This window comes from Osmia lignaria, chromosome 15 (genome assembly GCF_051020975.1).
Source record: "Osmia lignaria lignaria isolate PbOS001 chromosome 15, iyOsmLign1, whole genome shotgun sequence".
In the NCBI taxonomy this organism is placed as follows: domain Eukaryota; kingdom Metazoa; phylum Arthropoda; class Insecta; order Hymenoptera; family Megachilidae; genus Osmia; species Osmia lignaria.
This window is the reverse complement of record NC_135046.1, coordinates 3786803-3809021: the sequence shown is the minus strand read 5'-3', so window position 1 is coordinate 3809021 and position 22219 is coordinate 3786803. Positions and strand designations below refer to the sequence as shown.

The following is a 22219-nucleotide window of genomic DNA, read 5'->3' as shown; positions in this document are numbered from 1 at the left end:
GTGCCGAACACTTTTCAGGTATAGTCTAGGTGCAAAATAGTAGGTCAACGAATTTAGTCGCGTGTACGCGCTGGAGGCTCATAAATACCAAAGAGGTCACGCGCTCACGATGAACCAAGCGTTTTCCGTTTCGCGTGTTCACGTAGAACCATCGGTTTTTGCTCCTCTCGTTTCCTCTTATCTTCGCGTTAACCGTGGATTCGCGTGATCGGAGAAATCGAGAGAAAGAATTACCCGACACGCGCGTCCAACTTTGTTCGCCGACTGACCTGGTCGCGATTAGCATCGACCACGAGATTCTGGCTCGCGCCACTTTTCTTTCCGCGCTAATTGCCGCGTCGTTGTGGTAAACTCGTTTCGATGTTTGCGTGTTAGAAAACCCTAATCGCTACCAGTTACAGTTGGCTTTGTTAATTATAATAGCTGCGATATTTAGAAGAACAACCTTGCGTTTGTGTATAGAATATATAATCTCGGTGTAGAATGTTGAAAGGATTTCCGTGTTTGCAATTCAATTTTCGCGACTATACGTCAGCCTGTTTCCATTCTCCTTCTTGCAGATATAAATAACCACGGCGGTCTAGCTGTTTGAGAGCTGCGGTACCCGAGGAAACGTGGACGATCTGCGTGGAGGGTAAGGAGAAATGTGTCGTTCAGAGGCACGCTTTGAAAACTGTCGTGGAACAGAACGAGTGCAACACGGAACCGAATTTCGCTAATGTTTCTAACGACAAAGTTGCTCCCGAGTCTATTCCAGAAAAACGTGATTTCATGTCCTCCTGTATTAATGGAAATGGAATGCAGTCCGAAATGAATACCGACTACAACGTTGAATTGGAGAAACAGCAAAAGGTTGAAGCGACTTTTGCTTCGAGTATACACGAAGTTGCCCCATAATTCGTCGTGACTTAGTCGTTCAAATCGTAATACAAGATCGTAGAGAATAATTGTCGAATTCAAAAGTGCCATGACTCGGAAGAAATTCTTTGACAAAATGAAGATTCTCTTTAAAAAAAATTGAAAAGCTACATAGATCAGACTTATTCGGAAAAACAAGAATTTTTCGCAAACCCAAGGGCGGTAATGGATACGTTTAGAGCGTCGATATTCTGTGTAGGTGGGCAAAAACCATGCGTTTCTCGAATTTGTCGACAGAATCGTATCTATCGTGGCTTTCGTGGAATTCAACGAAATACGTTAGCAAAGAGGGAAAATTCTGAACGAAACCCTGACCGTGTTACGTATCGTTCGAACCATCCAAAGCGGAACCGAGCAAAAAGAAAATCGAGAAGGCTCAATACCAGAAAAGAGGGGATTATGGAAGGAGAACGAATCGAGTTCGATCGATTTCTGGAAAACGAATGGATGAGAAAGGTTATTGGTTCTTTATTGCAACGAGACATGGGTGTATACGTATGTAACGACCTGCCACTCGATCTAACGTCCGAATCCACTTGATCGAATCGAATTCGACGATATACCGCGGCTGCCAATGCGGATATACATATATATATATACGAAACATCCTCGACAAGGTTTCCTTTCAAACGCTTTAATGCGGTGAAAGAGAAGAAAAGACATCCGAACAGCTAACGAAGCAAACGCAGCAGAAAATTTGTCACGGGATTGCTGCAACTTTTCATTTTCTATTTTTCTTCATGTATGTTCTAAGGGTTTCGCGAAGCGACTCGGATACCTGACGCTGGGAGAAATTACGTAGAGGGTTCCCTGAAGAGAATTAGCAAAAGGAGAGTTTACATGATGGAGTTTGAGGTTGCAGAACATCCAGGAGCTTAATGGTGAAAGGGGTAGACGATTGCTTCTCGACCCCTAATGCGTAATGTTTTTTGGAGAACTTAAAAGGTAAGCGACACGCTTTCGTTGTTCCTTTGAATGCTTCCGGGTTCGTTCGAAAGCTTACGCTTGCTCAAGCATATATCGAGCTCGGTATAATACGTGGTAAAGTTCACAGAAAAGTGTGTACACTTTTTTGTCAAAATGCATACCTTCCCCCCAGATTTATTGTCGTGCTTTCCGTGCATATCGTCTCGATGACGTTTAATTGTTACGTGAAAATCCGTACAAAGAGATTTTGTTGTACATACTACTTTTTATAAATGTTTTTATCGGCGGTTATGGGGTTCCATTCATACTGTTTGTCACGCAACTGATGCCTATGTCCATCATCTTCCACAAGGCATCGCGTTGTCAATTGGTGTCAGCAAAAAGTTATGTGTTTCTTTCGTGTATCAGCTCGATGCAATTCTCTAAAGCCTAACTAATAATATGTTGTCTGTACACTAATTTAAAAAAAGAGATCGTGTCGTGTTGTGTCGTTCCTTTCATAGTTACATATGGTAACGCGTGATCCGTAATAATCCGTTCGAAATGCCATCCCAGAATCCAAAACTTGATTCTCGTCTGATTTACAACTAAAGTAACATAATACTAACTACCGTCGACTAAAAAAAAAAAACGGGACACGAAGATGTCCCCGTAAGGAAGAAGAGAAAGAGATAAATAATTGTCAATTAAATCAATGCATCGGAGATTTCATTCCATTGTCATGGAACACGTATAACCGATGACAATTTGATGTACACACATATATATATATATACATGTTCTATATATATATATATATGTAAATATAAAAATATGCATACAAGCTGATACGTTAACGTAATCGTTATCAAAGCATCGACCAAATCAGAATGGGAGAGGTGATAGATATCAAAAATGAATAGTGAATAATTTGTATTTCTCAAAAATTATCCACTATCTATTTATGATAATTGATTAAATTTGAAATTTCATATGATAGGTGTTAACACGTTCACTGTGAACTTATGATCGTAGATATTCGACGGATGAATGAAATAAGTTAAAATAATATGAACTATGATATAAATAGTAATAAGAATGGTAATATTAATTATGGGTTCGCAGTGAACGCGTTAAAAGAAAATTGCGTTCAGGAAGCGTGAATCTCGTTTGTCATCCAAATGACAATGTTTGATAGAAGAGTCATCGAGACACGTTCGACGTCCATGATCGCGAGACGATTCGAAAACGGGTCCATTCTTAATCGTCCGTACAAATAGATGTTACCGATCTGTGCCAATATTTCGGCACGGATCATCGTATTAATCTGTATCGTGTACACTTTGTCGATGTAAATGTGTGTGAATCGTCTCCTGTTAGACAATTGTCTTCGATAATCGTGATCGTTCTTCTGATTCGTGATGAAAGTTGCGAATAGATCATCAAAATTTCAAATATTTTTTCCTTTAATTATTCGTTCTCGTTTTGATTCGTTTAGTTTAATTATCCATTCACATTCAAATGCACGAAGCTGGAAGAAAATAATAAAACGCGTTTAATCGGTGCAGAGATTATTTTATTTTCGGGAAATTCGAATGGTACGGAGTAAAATTATATTTTATTTCCAATCAATCGAGCGCGTACACCCACGTCGATTTTACGATTTGCGAATGAATGTAACCTGGCAAAATATCGTTCAGTAAATAAAAGTCTGAGAATCTCGGTAAACAAACATGAACGATTTTCAAGAATCAACAATGAAATGTAAACTGATGAATCAATGAAAACAAGTATCAATGAATGCGTGGGAACAACTGGTGGGTGTAACATATAAAAAACAAAGGAACAGAAGAAACGATCAGTTAATGAAACGCGTCGAAACAAGGGGCAAGATTATTTTACATGACACACATATACACTAATTGCGTAGATGATGGGAGCAAAGAGAATTTGAGGGAAAAGTGACCTGAATTGCAGTTACGTCTGTACTTTATCGCATGTCCAACGTTTTGAAAAAATGCTGTCAAAAATATGGGACCACCTTTTAATGCTTATAAAGAAAAAAAAATAGAAAAATTAAATTTGTGGTGCTCAAATGCAATTTGCTAATCTGTCAAAAAAGTGAACAACGTTTAGCGAATATTTGACTGGAAGGAAAAATTAAATATCAAAAATTAATTTTTCTCCATCGATATAAAAGTCACAAAAGATTTTAAACGTTTTTCAAATTTTAATTTGGAGGTGCCATTGGTGGTCCCCAAATTTCAGCCAGCAGTAGAAAATAAATGTTCCCTTGAAATCTCGCGAAACGGCGTTTCATAAGAATCTTTCACAAAATAACTAGAGTAAGAGTAATCGTATAAGTGATTTCGACAAAGGTTCGCTCGCAATTTATTTACCAAACGAATGCTCAACTTTCTTCGGCACTCGATTGTTTCTGCAATCTTTTTTCATGGTTTCGTTCGTATCATGCGACTAAATCGCAGACGTAAGTGTAGCCATCGAACCTTTTCGATTCAGTAGTCGATGAATCCTTGTTTGTATCCCGAAGAGTCAACGAAACGTACAATTCTGATAGTTGCGATGATGTTTCACATAGCTGGAGCGTATTGAAGTCCTTATCAGTTGTGTGCGAGGTAGGCACACGCATTGAATGATCAATTTAGATCATCATCGTCATTCGCATGCGTGTGCACGTGGATGCATGGAATCGCGAACGTGCAACAATTGCTAGAATTTCGACAGGCTTCGTACGGGCCTGTCAATTTTCCAGATAGCACCAATGAAAAATCGTGGAAACCTGGTACGATCAAAATTCACGGTATACCATTTTGTTCTGAGAAAATGCTACCGAGCAATCGACGAAAAACTGACTCGATTCGCTAGAAAGTTGAATTGAGGCAACTCTGATAATCTGATGAGAGTCGTCGAGCAAAAACGAATCGCGAGAAACTAAATATTCTCTGGCAGATGAGAATCTCTGAAGTTTCAATTAAAACATTGCACGACAAAGATGAAATTAAACCAGGGTACATGCGTTCACGATTTGATTTAACGTTTCCACGAATCCCAATGGCTGATAAAATGGACGTAGTGGTAGGTGTACGTATCCAATTGAGTCGAGAAAGGGAAATTTTGTTATTCAGCGAGCGACCAAGCTACGATAACTTTCCTTTTCATGACTTTTCCCGCTAGATTATAAGGATTAACAATTGTGTTGATATATCTAATGTTAACGTGTCATTGGATTTATATAGAATAGAGAGCTTATTTATTTTTATACTGTATGGTTTGATAGCGTCCAATATATTTAATTAAACAACGACGAAACATGCTATTTGTTATTATCGCGATGTTTCTTCGTTTCATCGTATTTGAACAGGTCCCGTGCCACCAGTGGCCCACATTGTTTATTGCAAACATGATTTTAATTAAATGAGATATCTCACTGTTTGGTTTAGCTCTAGAAGTGAAACGAATACATAACAAAAATGTAGCAAATTCGATATTGGACGAATGTTAACATTAAGAAACACTTATAGCCTCTACATAATTTGTACTTGTAAAGGGCATAAGTACTTTTTAAAAAATAGGTGGCATGGAACACTTGAATTTAACAGATTGATTTCACCAATAATTAACGACCGTCGTATAGCTAATTCATTATCGTACGTGTATGTATAATATACATATAATACGTATCTATAATTATATGCGTGTGTCTCGTACGTAGAATCACATCGTGTCGTTTTTTCGTCGATCCTTAGAGATGAATACTTGAAACGCGTATTGTTTAGCCGTGTAATAACTATTTAGTAGTGATTAGGATAATTTGCACGCAATTGTGTCGCGAATTGTGGTCCAGGCTTTAACGTAGAATTCACCATCGTAACACTTACGAGTGTTTCCTTCTTTCGAGCCGGAAGTAGCATCGAGAACCGTGCGATCCACCTGTCAGGTTCAATTTTCGACTATCACCGTTACTCGGCGTATAAATGGTAACTCCTTTAACGTTCTTTAAATTAATTTCCTGTTTCTTCTTCTTCTTCTATTATCATTTGTTGGAAATGAAATGGTTCTCGTCGCTGTTTACCGAATCGATCGAAAACTATCGCAAACATCGATTACATTTTTCTATACCATTTGCACTGTTCCTACGAACAACTGTGAATCGTATCGTATCGATATATACCTCACAATCGTCCGTGTGTAAAAAGAAATTAAAAAAGAAAAAAGAAGGAAAAAGAAAGAAAAAGAAGCGATCGCGTCGTGCGCTAAATCGACATCGAAAACGGTACCTTCCCTTCAATGTATGGCATCAATTACGATGTCGGGATGTTCCCGACGCAACTGTTAATTGGACCGTCCGGTTAATATCAGCGTAAAACAACGGAATGGATAGATACTGATCAACGGTATACGTTGCGGGAAACGTGTACGGGAAAGTACTCTGCGATTACCAGATAACCTCGTGCCGCTATATTGATTTTCTTGGTCGATGGAGGACGCCGGAAGAACGCTTTATCTACTTCCCCTTTTATTAAGAATATCGTCGCAAGGAGTGTAAGAAATGATGACGCTTGTTTCTAAAATATGGGCATATACCAAACAACTTATCGTTCGAAAATTAACACCTCCATGTGAACAGTGATATTAATTTCGGTATAAATTTCAGTAAACCTACAAAATATTAATTCCATCTATTATTAAAATAAATTTTCAATCTGTCTGTATGTTTATATACATCGATGCCGTCGATAAAGCGTTATTCGAGCGAGCACGACGCACACGCTTTCGTTAGTCCCTCTCATTGACCATTAAACGTTCATTAAATGTTCACTCATTTTCTCCAAATACGAACGGGTCCTCGTATCGGGTCTCCCGAGGGTATTTTATCTGTCTGATCAACGAACAGCAACAAAGTCGCTCGAACAGTAGCGAAAGAGATCGCTCGCTGCACTGGGAATTATCCTGTTCAATGACCCAGCGGAACATTCGGATCTCGCAGAGGTATATCGATCGCGGCTTAATCAAAGTGCATTCGATTGCATCGAGGAGGAGACTTCGAATCGTGGACTCGTTCCGACGTCAGTTGCATCTACGACGAAGACTTCCGAGGGTCCAATCACTGCTTTCGAATAACCATCATCAGCGAGAGACAACATTCTTATTGAATAATACACTGCTTTCCAAGCAACAAATCGCATTCAAATCGCGTTCGAAAAATCAGCGATCAATGATGGCAGGATGACGTCGCTTCGAGATCGACCTTAATAGGTGGTTGTAGAAAGAATGACCAACCCCCAAGAGTATATCGAGAAATATTTTTTTAGAAACTCACCAGACGTTTCCAAGTACCAAGCGACTTTTTATCAATCGAGACCTCGAAGCGTTGATACATCCGATCGAGCGTTTGTAATTTTTCTGCAAAAACGTTCGCTGATTGTTCGAGCGATCGGGCTAACATATTGTCTAACGTAACATATCGCTTTTTAATGGTAGATGTACATCGATAACCGTTCTAACCGTGTTACAAGTTGTGGTCAAGTACTTGCTTACACCGAAGGGACGTGTTCCAAGAAGTCGTATGCATCTTCCGTGAGAAATGCGCGCAGTACTTTTTATTCCTTTTTTATGACACTTTATCTACGGGTGTATTTTTAATCTTAATGATTAATTGATGATTATTCGAGGAAGTAGGTTCTTTGTAGCATAATTTATTCTACTGGAAGTGTTAAATGCAGGCGAAACAATGCTTGTGGTTCATTATAATTCATTAGTGGTTGCGTACATAAATTGCCCGACGGTAAAGTGTTAACTTTACCGGTTACATTAGCGTGCTTATAATTGCATAACAGCATCGCGAGGCTCAGTTTCCTGGGAGTCGTTTCGAAAACTGTATAGCCCAGTTTCCTTTCGATTTTCAATAATTTAATTCCAAATACATCAAATATTTGATTTTTAAAATAACTGTTTAAAATAATATAATTAAATTACGTTTACTTTGATGAGGCTATATATTCTGTTGTATTAAACTGAACGTCTGACAACATAAAATTGAAAATACATCCAGAATGTCTATAAAAGCAGCTCGTCAATATATATCCGTTTGAAATAAATTCGCCAGCGAACTGCAACGTATTATCTGCACAGAACAGGCAAGGATGAGCTGCATATAACATCGGTGGTTTATCTCGCTGCATGTTTCGTTAAATTAAATTATCCTCGAACTGATGAATCCTTACCCAGTATATTCGTTAACGTGTATACAAAATACGGACTGCTCTGTAGCTCGCTAATCAAACGCGATTAGAATCTGCGCGTATTTCATTTACGTGATACACACACACACACGCACAGACACCTACACGATCCATAATGAAACCGAGGATAGCATAAGAGAAAAGAAACGGAGTAATTGAGAAAAAGATTGGAATGCGTTCCAATTGAATAAACTGAACAGTGCAAGTGCACGTTGATACATATATCTATTTCGTCGTAGAATGAAGAACGACTGGTTCGTAATTGGAAGACAGATTTGTTAATTGTACACATTAAGTTTACGACACTTTTCACCATTCCATTATGAGCAAAACGATTGTAAGCGGTATGGTGAACTCATATTGTGACCCATTTATAACGTAACCGCCGAGTACTGAGAATAAAAAGTGTCTAAGTGGTACATACCTGATGTGTACACGTATATCTCAGCCCTGAAAAGGTACGATCCTTCTAACCTAGACCATTGTCCATTTTCCAGCTTCTCCCTTCCCCTGGCAATCCATCGCAACGAGCTACCCTGATCGTCCCCTGTTATTGTTCAAGATGGAAGGTTTTAATGCAAGATCTTCGAAGGTAAGTTCAAGATTATTTGTAATTAAAAATATATTGGGTTGTTTAACAAATTTGTAGTGAAATTTAATAATAAGGTGGAGGTAATTTTAATGCACATTTTAGTAATCCTACGTTATGGTAGATATTTTTAAATCATGGTAGCTAAGGGTTAAATATAATAACTATCAAGGGAGTGCATTGAGTTTTCGCTCAAAACAGAATACGTAATAAGAAAAAGGGAAAGAAGAGACAGTACCCTTTTTGTTAGAAATCAGCTTGGTCCAGCGGACCCAGCGTTACGTAGTTACTGTAACAAATAGGGAATTCAATCTAAATGTAAATACGTGGCTGGAAAGGGGGAATTCCGGAAGGGACAAAAGAGAAAACACAGAAACATCCAGGGACAAACTTCGTAAAACACAACATTTTCCAACTTCCCTTGAACTTGCATCAATTTGGATGCTGTTTCCCTCTAACCTTCTTAGAACGACATTAAACGATCGCGAGGGTGTGCATCGTTTCCGGCGAAAGGAAATCGATGAAGGAGAATTCGATAGTGTCGCGAAGATTTACGAGGAATAGCAAAAGGAAATAACGTAAGAAGCGATTCGACGTCGAGGTTCAGCTGTTTCATAGACGTTTGCAAATTTTCGTCGGTCGTCATGGAAACTGTACCAACGGGATTACATTTCCACTTTTATTTCAAGACTGACACGTTTCGAAAAAAAAAATATTCTGATTGACCTTCGTGTAGTCTGAATTTTTATTCGTTCAGGCTGGGATCAAATCATCGCTATTTCAACGTTTTTCTCATTTCCCTCGGGCTCACTGCGAACATTGTTGTATATGTATATTGTTTGAGGGTGTTTCCTGAGACTTGGCGAATTCGTTTGCAAAACTACCTTGCTTATTATATTAGTTCGCTTTACATCATCCCTTTTTCAACGATTCTTTTTATCAAGGGTCTTGAGATCCACAATCCTAAACAAAGATCGACGGTTTCCGATAGCTACGTGAATTTAATATCACCCCATAACGTATTCGACGAGATCACTGAATATTTCCACGGTTGTTGGAACATCCTATTTAACCTATTTCCATCGACAGCAGTACAGATGACAACATTAGAGTTAAACGACTGCTGTCCTTTAGACTCGTGTTTCCCTTGCGAGTAATTCGAGTGGCTGCACTTTAGGGTTGACATTCGACGATTTTATTCGAGCCACAGCAATTCTATTCCCGTCACGCGACACATGACCTAGAAGAGGAAAAAAAGGACTCGGCGACAAAGGTTCCTGTCCAAAGAAGAATACCTGAAAGAGGCGGACATTAATTGTCGTCGACGTACACACACTCGTGAACGTGTTCGCTCCTCTCTTGACAACCATTTAATCGTCCTGCCTAACGTTATTGCGGTCGATCAATTAAAATTGTGGGAACCATCAGGATCAAGTAATTTCGATGCATAATTGTTGTTCCTGGTTATCACTGAAATCGTGCGATAGACCGCGGTTTACCAGGATTATTATGATTTATTATCGCAAGTGCATTGCGTAACATCAGTTTCCCTCTCTAGTATAATTTTCATTTTATCGCACGAATTATGGACACTACAATTTTCGTCGAACAGAGAGCTGGTTTATCAAGTAAAGTTTCCAAAGGCACATAGAATCGTTCGAATTACTTAAAGGGTTACTTCCGTCTTGTCACCGTCGCGTATACGGCAACTAGACAAGCAAAACGATGGGACTTTAATGTTCTACGGAATCGTCGAATCAACTCGATGGAACGGATTATGGAAATTTATTCCTTGGCGTTTCGAACCGGGTCAAGGTCGACGGAAGTCGTGGGGTTGTTCTCACACTTAAAACTCCCGAACTTTCGGTACTCGCGTTCGAGTTGCTGAAATCAGATGTTAATATTTATAAATGGAAATTTCCCAAGTAGTACGTCCAATTAATATTTCCTGAACATAGTCAGACCTCGTCGACGACGATTTCAATCATACTGAAATTTCGAAATACCTACCAGATTGCTTCATAAAATTTGCATTCACGTTAAACAGGGGTTCTGCTACGTTTTATTACTGAAATCACTTCATTCTGAAAAAGGTTCGTTCGTTGATGTTTAAAGAGGAACGATCACGAACATAAGGTGTATGCATCGCTGGGGGTGCAATCAGTATAATCAACAACGAATGATTTTCATGAATAGTGAACGGAATCGATGTTCCATAGACGGGAGATCTTATCAGGAAAAGTTAATATCCTCTCCGACGCGGGGTATACATACGTTCAAACTTGTGATTAAAGAGGTAATGCAGTACGGTATCGCATTACCGCCATATTGGCCGATGTGCAACAACCGGTGCAATCTCTCGACCCCAGCACCTCTGGATGCTGCATTGTATAGAAAGTTTTTCTATTACAGGTCACTTAGTGGACCATTAACTGGCTTTAACGGCTGCCCTGTGTCAAACGGAAACGGCTTTACCTAGTTAAAAGTAGTTGTTCCGAACGCTGATCGCTTGGAGGATAAGTTTGCACGCTCGATGGTGTAGGATGATAAGGAGAATTTCGGAAACCCGAAATTCGTAGTGATTTAATGATAACATATGGTGGTAATTACGAACAACACTTGATAAAATTTAAATCGTTCTTTCATTAATTTTAAAATATTAATGAAAGACTAGTTCGACATGCAACTCGTGACAATATCTCTCCAGTAATCTTTTCGAATCTTTTACCATTTATCTCGGAAGCCTGGCAAATTGGACGAGCGTATTTCTGACTGAAAAATTGAAAGTTTCCACAATTCTCCAGCTTTCAGAAGTCACGTACAAACCCTGACACTGTTATCTCAAAAAGGGGAAAAAGTAAAGTGTCCGCTATGAACGACGAACGCTCTTCGAATCGTGAATTTGATCAGTAGTCGACTTATAAATATTTTTGCTTGTTCCTGCAAAACTATATTCACTGCCGTTGGCCCATGGTTTATCGCGTAATCTGGCATCTGCCGAAGTGCGCAACGTTCTAATTCAGTTACTAAATAACGTCCAACGGGATTCGGAGGGTTAAACGACGATGTCAAAACGAATTAAGTCTTTTAGATGAATGTTAGACAGCAACGCTTTCATTTGAAAGCTGGAGATTTCTGCAGATGGGCGATCGCGATTGCGTTCGTGATCCAACGTCGATACGTCGAGCCTGGTGTCCAAAGAAACCGATGGATCGAGGTTTGAAAGGGCACATTGTTAAGGAACAGGTAAACCCTGGAGGCATCGACAACGCGTACAATGTTCTGATATCGTGGCCTATGCTTGTTACGTCGAATTTCTCATTGTTCCCTATGATGACATTTACCCTTTGATGAATCGATGCTTCTTCCTCGAAAACGAACCAGAATCAAGATCGGCTGTCCTCGATAAATTGCCTGACACACTATTTACCTAAAATCCATTCTACCGTTTCTATCGTTAACGAGTAACTTAGTTTAGTTGTGTTATTTTTGTTTTGCAATCGTGTACTCGTTTCGTTTGTCGAACAAAACTCGTTAGGAAATTTGTTTCAACGCGTTAAATGGACATGTAAAGTTTCCACTTGTTACCTTACCAAATTAATATAATTGTTTTTCTCATGCCGACGGGAATAGATAGAAGTCTGTATTAGATTTGTGTAGCGAGTAGATTTGAAAAGTTTCTTTTCACTCCAGATACTCTCGGGGATTATGAGGGAAATGCGGATACTAAGTTTAGAGTTCAAGGGAAATGCGCGATCACAGGCTGATTCATTGCAAATGACACCAGTAAACACGTGGCTGATGGTTGCCTTGGATCTCCTGCCTTGAATGTTGGTTGTCAGTTTGTTGGAAATTCTCTCGCTCCACTGAATACTCGCAGTTCTGTTACTCGCAGTTATTAGAAACGCGAGGTGAAACAGGAGCAAACTTGGTAATTAATTTTGAAAATCTTGGCGTTTCACGCCTTCGACTTTCTATCCTTTCGAATTACTGCGAAGACATTCAATGAAGGACTAGATTGAAATTATTGTTATCAAAGTGTGCATAATATTTCATCTTCTTATGCTTGTCTTCAGCTCCGACGGACGTCGTTTCCAAGAAAATGATAAGAATTTTCAATTTAAACGATGAAAGTATTAACACCATATTGTCTTCTGGTAACGAAATAATTCAAGATAAAAATACACTTCACTGAGGACAAAATTATTACATCCCCAACCTAACACTTTCAACCGAATGAAGTCCATCTTTATACACCAAGCCCTAACCTGTCGTCAAGGCGATGGAACCGCTGGCAGGGCGTTAGGCACCCAACGTACGCTCAAGAAAAAAAAAAGAAAGTATATTTATAGTTCCAACCCCTTGTTGCCTTTGCGCCCTTTCCTCCAGCGTTATTTCTTCTATTTGAAATCATTCAGGCATACATCGAAAGACGATTTGCCGAGCACGACACGCCCACCGTGAACAGCACACGCATCCGGAGCATCCGCGACGCAACCGGAAAACCGGATCCCGACCCAGCCGGAACTTTTCACGCGGGGTTTGCCTTAAGACCGCAACAAGCCCCTTTCTATTGTCGCACCCCATACGCGGCGGAATTGCTAACACGGTTAACGTAACACCAACCGGGTCAGCCATGGCTGTGAATAAATTCAACGCCAGGTAACCACTGCATTCTCTCATTGTATATAATGAAAAGTTACGTAACACTGTACGCTACTGGATTAAGTAGAAGCAGAAACAGTGTTACCGGATTTTATTTTTTAATATTTTCATTTACATTTCCTATTAACAAATTGTTGGATCCAATCAATTAACTGCACCGTATGGAAATTGGTAATAGGCCGAATAGCGTAGGATTGCATGTGCATCGGTGCCAATGCAATTTCGTTTCATCGCACGCAATGCATCGCTGCGAGCCGAGTGGCGGAAACGCGTTTAGGCTCGCGTGAAATATCCCGCGTAGATTTATCATTACTCCAACCACAGTTCGCTTTAACGTTTAATTTAATTACAGTGCAATTTCGCTGAGTACCGGTGCGCGAACCGATAAAACGTTTTCACCTGATGAAATTTCTGGCTCACAGTGGGTGCATCTTATTATGACCAGCGGTTTTGTATCTTTTGTAAAGATACCTCTGAAAGAGCGTATGCTGGTGGAAAAACGACATTTTTCACTGAGACGCCTTAATCTCTGATGTTTCGAAGTAAATTATAATTTTTAATAGCTTCGTCGCCCGTACATGAACGTTGTTAAGATCTCTCTTTGACAACTATATTTTATCGTTCCATTTTCTATTGTATTCTTGTTGCTTGGAATCAGTCAAACTAAACGTATATAGGAGTTTTATGCTGTTCATAGTCTCACGCGCGGAGAAATCAATTTTTCTTTTTGAGACAATCACCATCCGGCTCAGCAATATTCCAAAATCCACGTCGTCAGCGTGATCTATAGGTGAATATACAACGGAGAGGCACGTAAAGGGAATTTTCACGAGGAAATCCGTGCTGCTCGCGCAAACACTGAAGAGTTAGCTGTGATTCGCGTTATAGGTTTATTCATGCGAGGATGAAACTCCTGTCAAAATTAATTCCTGGTTGCGAAGCTTTCATCGTTTCGTTTTTATTTTTTAAATTTTATATTATATTGAATATTTCCGTTTACAAATTCGAGTGGTTAATTTTATTATTTATTTTTTCGGGAAAGAACTTTCTTCCACGACTCCTTCGACGAAAACCACGAGCAATTTTATCACGACAGTCTGAAGTCTCAAGTGCATGAACCATATTGTGAATGAACCCTTAAGAACGACCTAGTAGAGGCGGAAACCGAAGAGAACATTGGCTACGTCGCGTGCATGAGAAGAAAACACATGGAGTATAGGGAGGAAGTGTTGCAAGAGCGGTGGAAGAGGAAGAGGGTAACAGTGTAAGGAGAACGAAGAGGAACGGTAAGAGGGAGAGAAAGAGCGGCGGGAAAACTTGCCCCGGCTTTATTGATTTCGTTCTCTGGCTGTCGGAGGGTGGCTATCATCGAGCATTGCTTCCCTTTCTTGCTTAGCTGCTTCGAACAGCCTAGTATCAGAGGATAAGGGGCAGTGGGAGGAAGAGAAGCAACAATGATTGCCAGGAGGACGGAAAGACTTCTGATATCTTGGCCGAATCCGCAATTTCTTACGCGTGGAAGCCGTTCTAGGCTCGACCCAAGGAAAGTATACCCTCGTTCTCCATCCTGGGGATCTGCCTTCGCTGTTTGCGTGCTCGTCGCTCCCTCCTGACCACGAGAAGTCGTTGACGATCGAGATCGTGTCTGGGGCTCCCTGAAAGTTATAGTCTCTTTTTCGCAAGGACACAATCGTAAAACGCAGGTTTCCGCTGGAATTACTCGACTCGAAAGAACATCCTGCTAATGAAAACTCCACGAAGAAGCGTCTCTTCAAGATCTAACAGATTCGCTATAGAGGTGGATCCACGTCGGCTGTGATTTTAGCAACATGATATCATCCAGCAAAGGTGCTGAAGCGATTGAAGCACAGGTGATTAAACAGGGAATATTTATGCTGATACCGTGAATCGCGAAAGCAGTTTTCAGTGGAAGGAAATATTAAAGAAAACAGCCCTACCAGTGAATTTACTTTTGCTTATAAATCGTCGATATATACAAGGAAGGAGCGTCGTAAGCTACCCTCCACCTTTTTCTGCAGATATTTGCATATTTTTCAACCGGTTTCTTGAAAACGACGCATTCCATTTCGACGATATCTGTACGAATTCTTTTTATGGCAAAGAAGGGGCGCCCCTGAACTGTTTCCTACGATCACGGAAAAATATATTTTCGATCGATTGTTTGGCTACCGGAAGGCACAAAGGGCTTCTTTATCGGCTGCCACTCTCAAAAGGATCCTTCGAAGAAATATGATTTCTCAATTTTTAATTTGCATTCGAAGGACAACCTCGAACGTACAAAGCAAAATATCAAATGTTCCTTACAATATGGAGACTTATCATAAAAATTTCCTTGATTTTCTTTATTTCGAAGACACTAACGTCTTCGTCGTCGTGAAGCACGCATTTTATCTTAAACAAAACAGATTACCGACACGAGCAATCCAGGCAGAAGAGATTTACTCTTGAGAATATTCCAGCTAATCCTTTGAGAAGGTACACGAAGTACGCGTAATAAGGGTCGAAGTTATTTGTCCAATTAACGTTGCCCTACGTGGAAGCCCTGTCGCACGTGGCCAACGAAATTCGCAAGGCTGGCAGTTGCCAGTCTTCCATCATTTGGAGAGTAGTTGAACTGATTGTGGAAACCGTATCGCGACGTTCCGCACCAGCTGAAATTTACCGATTCCTCTTGTCATTCGTCACTTAGGAACGATCGTCTGTACCTTTTGATCCATGCTTTTTGCATCGGTCGAAAGACGGTTCGCTTTAATTGAGATCGCTGGTCTGGAAAGCGAACTTTCAAGCCTTTGGATTAACTTTGACGAGTCGAAGGGCTCCGCGTAACATTTAATCAGAGATTAATTAGTTCTTCGTAGGAAACTCGCTTGTACAAATAGCCTGTGTTGCGGGATAAATGGAACAAAAGCCAGATTAGTTGGTACCTTTTGGTAAAAGGGAACAAGCTGAGCGCAGTTAAACTTAAACGAGTCAGTAAAATCCGTGAGAAAATATCGACGAGAGTGAAGTTTATGAAGCTCGTTATATTTTTAAAGGCAATATACTTCGAAGAATATCCCAAATCGTTTCTAATATCTTCGGCGAATCGCGTGAAAATTCACGTCACGAAAGCTGGAACAGGAGGACACGGAAGAGCAAAATGTTCACGACCGAAACGTGTCGGTTTAAAGAAAAAAGGAACTGCAAACAATTGACTTTCTGCATGGGATAACGTTCCGATGAGCCCGGGGCGATCGATCCGACGCGACGTTGAAATGCCGCAAAAGCTGTGAAAGCGGGAGAGAAAAGACGCGAGAGAAAACTGAAAGGTCGCAACGTGTCCAGGAAATTCAACATTCGTTTCAAATTTGCTCAATCCGTTTTCATTTAAACAAATTTCACTGGTCAAATAGACAAAAGATTCTGATGGTTTTTCATTAGGTATCACGTGTTTGTGATCCCTACTGTCCAGCGACTTTTAACGAAGACGTATCGAGCCAGGTAGCTCTATCCAAGCCCCATAAACGTTTATCTCCGTGCTGTAGAGCTGTTTGCCGAGTCAAAAGCGTGAAACTACCACCTTTCCAGAAACGGAGGGAAAAAGTGTAAGTTTGGCACGGGCGTGGGTCATTAACGAGATCGAGCACGCGCCAATGGCTAGGTCGAATAGATCGTCGAGGGTGTCTGGGTAGAATGAACGACACGGGAAAAAAAGACCGGGGGCAGAAAAGAAAATCTTCAGGATCGTCGGCACAAAAGGCTAACATATGTTTTGTGGAACGTGCTGGTGGCAAGGGTCGGCCGATCGGGATGCAAGGAGACATTCGAACGCTGAAAGCTGAACTCGGCCCCAGATCCTTGCAAATAGGTGTTAAACTAACCCAACTTCCGGCATCTTCTGCGAAGTTTCGCGTTGTAGAGAGGCAATGTCCCGGAAAATTGTTAGATTACTTACGTTACCGACCAAGCAAGAAAGTCGAGGGACGTGCATGACTTCGATTTGACCTTCCTTTCCTTGAACTCACCCGCTTTGACCTCCTTTACTCGTCTCCGGTATCCTCTCTCTTCCTCCTTAGTCATAGTCTTGACTACAAGTCGGCCCATTAACTTGCCAGACACGCGATCCAGCTTGTCAGCTTTTTACAAACCCCCGTACACGTGTATGCCTCGCATTTGTACACGTTGGGTACATTAGTAGGGTATACTGATCGGGACAAAAACTAACCTCGTTAACGCGTTCACTGTTAGGGAAGTTAATGATAGTCCGAGATGCAAATTTGATAATGAATAAAACAATAGGAGAATGGTGCTGTGCGAATGATAACAGGAGATAAACTAAAGGTATTAATTGAAAAAATTGAACCTATTAGTAACCATTGCTGTTACGCAACTATTTAGCGTGTATAAATTTCCAAAACCGCAGCCATGTTAAATAAGTTTGACAATCAAAATGAACAAAAGCGGTATGCCTTTGTGTATTTCGCAGTCAAAGGGCTGTTCCGATCCCATAACCGCGATCACGCGGTTTCGCAACCACCGATACTTGTGTCCGCCAACTATTCAAACGTTTAATGAATCGCGATCTGACGGCCTTAAATCAGGAAGCAGAGAATTCTCCCTTTCCCACCATAACCATCCGACCAAATAGGGTAGCGTGTCGAGCGAATCGATCTGCCGTGTTCCACGAAACATTAAATCACACGGTTGAACGAACGGCCATCGGCAATATGCTACTTGTTTACTAAATCACTTCTCATTGACTACTTCGCCAGACAAATAACCACTAACAATAATGAGGGACACTTGATTGTGCAGCAAAGCCGAAGACGCGTGCACCGACTGTGTGTTCTTTCATCCCCCAACTCCGTTCGATCGTGTACGGATCGAACGTGGGTGTGCACGCAAATACGTGTGGGGTGGGTGAGTGTATATGTTTGGTTATCATCCCTCGGGAAACAGTGGCCCAAAATCCTGCGTATTTGATGAGGTGTGCGATTACGGACCTGTGTCGCTAAATATTATAAACTCACGAGATAACGAGTAGCAAACAGAAAATAGAAGGGTGCTTTTAAAGGGATAATAGGTTTATCTAATATCGGCGAGGGAATGTAGGGTGTTTCTTCGTTTGGAAAATACACTTCAGAGATTACGAGTCAAACGGAATAACAGCTGATACAAAGTAACGCTTAATAAATCAGTACTGCAGTTAATTGTGCGATTCGTAAAGGTATCTTCTTTCAGTGAATCTTCATTTTTGTTTTTCTGCATTCAAACTAGATACTTTGATCTTATCGTCTCTGATTTTTATGATCCTCGACTGTTTCCCGTAATTAGCGGACCGATAAAGGGAAAAGTAATTATTTGAGCTCAAATACCGTGCACGCTCGGTGATATTTATTTTATCGAAGCAAGAGAAGAATGCAAATTTGCGTGTCTCTCTTCTCTGTCTCTCTCTCTCTCAACACTGTCAACACGCTCCATTCGACGGTAAATTAATTATACTGAGGCGAATGTCGTGTCATCTACGGAATCTGCATGGCAGACGTTGAACGGCACTTCCAATCTTCTCCGACATCTGATCCCCGAGCAATTCGAAATCGACAATAAAAGAAACTCACGATCGAATCGAATGCTACCAACTGTTATGTCGCATATTGTGCCAACGATGAGTATGCAAAAAAAAAAACACCGTCGAAAAGAAAAGTTGCCTGGTCATTAATACGAATTTGTCGTGACGGTGGCCACTCTGATCGAAATCGATGACGACTCCATTTTCGACGAGTCGTGCACGCGGTCATTGGGAATCATTAATTTTTTCTTCTTTGCCCTATGCAACCCTCCGCGCAAACACATTTTTTCGAACCGCCCTCCGTTGTCACGACAAGCAAACATTGGAACTGTTTGTGCCTCCAAACGTGTTTATGACAGTTTTCATCCAACCTAATCACCAACTACGACTATCTGTGTAACCATCCGAATTATATATTCAGCATCAATGAACTTATTAAGGTATTAACTTGTTGTAAACCCACAGTAATTAACCCACTGCTATGACCAAACTACTCAAAGTTATAAACTGCAGAACCTTTGATTTATAAGATCACCTACCCCCGTTAATACAATTTAGTGTGCAGGACTTATCGATTGCATTTCAGTTCACTCTGATTCATTTGGGCGAGTGATTACACACTGTAACGTCCTTTTTTTTTAAATATCTTTCTCACAGAGGAGATAGCATTTTCTCGGTTGCGTTTTGTTTGCTCACTGGCCCAGTTCCATTCGATTTCGAATACAATATGCATATGCGTTCGTTCAATGTGCGCGCGTGACCTGCACTTTAACTCTTTTACGACGGCACGTTGGAAAAATGCCAAGTAGTATGATCGTGCTTCTTCTATTTTATATTATAGAGCCCTCTATTTTCTTACAAGTACGACGATTTATAATTCTCTCGATTATCCCAGCGTAAGATCCCAGCAGACCTGATGCGAGAATAGTGGAACCAAAGCACTCGGACGATTAAAATCGAGCAAAGACGTTGTAAATAACCGTGTTTTCAACGCTGACAGCAATATCTTCTAACTGGTATTCAATATAAACATTGAAGCCGTATATATATAACGCGCATTAACGCATATTACCGCGGGTTATTACAGGACACATTGGAAACCAGAACCATGACCAATTCTACGATCGCACACGTGCACGGTGGCGAGAGGGTGCGAGAACAACCCCACACTTTGCCGTTACATTTCCAATGACGCCGGAACTCTAATCCTTCCACAAATTGTTGTTCTTGTTTCTATACACAGTTTATATTAGTTCCCTGCAAGGCTTGCAGCGATGGTTCGCCAGAGTTCATTCAAATGGTTCTTTCAAATGTAGCTTTTTATAAAGCCATTATAAGGGAAAAAAGCACTAACCAAACTTGACATTTTTCTAATAAAATAACAAATATTTCTCGAAAACATAACAGAAGGTAAGAGATGTAATTAATTATAATAGGTTGTCGCATAGCCTTTGGTATCAACTCGCTATATGAATTTAATTAACTTTTTTATAAAGGGACAATTTGTTTTGAAATTGTTGGTAAAAATCTATCGGGTGCTGCGCCAATGGATCTTTGAAGAGGTGTATGTACATAGATCGGACTGGTCGCCTCATCTTTTTTCAACTGGACGATTTAGGGTCGAGGACACATATTGCCTACGCTTCGAGGACCCTGTCCCGTTGACGCGTATTTGTTTTCGCTCGCAAAGCGTTCAATGTTCTACGGATTCCACGCGGCGTGTCGGTAGAATGGCACGAGCGTGCAGGTGCGTTTACGGAGAGCGCGAAGGGTGGGCCCGATGGCGCGCAACGAATCGAACCTTCGTTTCGCAGTTTAATTAAGAATTAAATTCACCGACGGGCGAGCTGTTTCACGGTGTCGTTGGCAGTGACGGGATCGCGTCACTCCTGCGTTCAATTTCCACTCTGTGACCCCGTCAGCGACGAAACGAATTCGATCAGGCTGACCCTTCTGACGAATCTCGCGCGAATTCACCGACGATTACGACGACAAATAATTGCATTCTTCGCGTGCCCTCCCTACAAAGATGAATTATAATGCATCCCGATGAGAAAAAGGAACGCCTAAGGGTATAATAAATATTGGTCCTTGAATTTCCATTAATATTCATAGACAGCGATATGCATTCGTTGCATGTTGCAGTTGATTGTCGTTCTTTCATGCAATTATAATCACGGCTACTACGATCGCCTTTCAAATTAATCGGAATCTATTAAATCCTTGATTGCATCGCATGTTGAACCGACGACGCGACGTTCAATTACACGTGTCGGAAATGGATGTACCAGGACACTGTATCAAACAGTTTGCGTCAGTACTTTCTCGTGGAACGTATTTGTTCTATTGTTATTGCAAAGTTACTTTCAGCGTATAATTTTGTTGAAATATCAAATCGAATTATGAACTTTTCATCTTCCAGCAACGAATAATAGCGATTGTAGAATTATGATTTCATTTCTACTTTAAATTTAACCATGAACTCTCGATCTATCAGCCTGGAACGGTACATAACTCACGTAGACGTACGCGGAGCACATTCCAAACGCCGTTGAACCACGAGGAAGCACCTCGTTATCGAGACATATCCGTCAAACGATTTCATCGTAGGTCGAGAAACCGAGCTGCCCTCGTTCGCAGGACCATCAATAACGTTCAACGGATTCTGAAACGACCTATAGGTGTCGACTCCACCCAGTTTTTCGCTTCACTGCTCTCATCTAACAAGGCAGGTTCAAGTGTCCATTGTCGGGTTATGAATACACGAAACATATTCAATTTTACCCCCCTAGCTAGTAGCGACCTATGTATCTCCCTGCCCGTTCTTTCATCGCTTCATTTTTTTTTTTTATTCAGGCCAGTTACAAAATTATGATATATCGCTCGTCACGGGGACAGGCCGCAATACACCTACTCGAAACACGCGCGATTTCGTGGACAATCGCCTTCAGCTGTCTGCAACTATAACGATATTGCAAGTTTCCTTTTTTTTTTTTCTTTCTGTTCTATTTATCCGGGAAAACGCGAACGTGTTAGATCGTTGACATTGAAAGATGACTGAACCTGGTGAAACACTTGAAACAATTATCGGACAAGCAACGTTGAATTTTGCTGAAAACTCTGTCGCACATATTTCTTGCGATATTAAAATGAAATAAAATAAATGATGGCACAACATTTATGCTTCAAAATTCTAAAAAATTCTAAAACGTCGATTAAGCATAAAACTATCACATTGCGAATACAATTATTTCGTACGATGCATTTAGAACGTATTTAAGTGGAGTGCATCTTGATTACTAGAATCGA

General features: G+C 40.6%; 2 protein-coding genes across 3 annotated transcripts in view; both read left to right on the top strand.

Moving 5' to 3' along the window:
• Positions 1 to 697, top strand: part of LOC117612039 (uncharacterized) — a 30465-nt gene extending 29768 nt beyond the window's left edge. For both annotated transcript variants that reach the window (XM_034340680.2, XM_034340679.2), the window contains one exon: positions 561 to 697. In XM_034340680.2, the coding sequence (XP_034196571.1) occupies positions 561 to 570 (10 nt within the window). In that variant the 3' untranslated portion in view covers positions 571 to 697. The remainder of the gene's footprint in view (positions 1 to 560) is intronic.
• Positions 698 to 1742: 1045 nt separating this feature from the next.
• The window catches only part of LOC117612073 (uncharacterized), an 88203-nt gene continuing 67726 nt past the window's right edge, over positions 1743 to 22219 (top strand). Inside the window, exons 1-2 of the mRNA XM_076692762.1 lie at positions 1743 to 1863; positions 8585 to 8679. Coding sequence (XP_076548877.1) covers positions 8663 to 8679 — 17 coding nt within the window. The 5' untranslated portion in view covers positions 1743 to 1863; positions 8585 to 8662. The remainder of the gene's footprint in view (positions 1864 to 8584; positions 8680 to 22219) is intronic.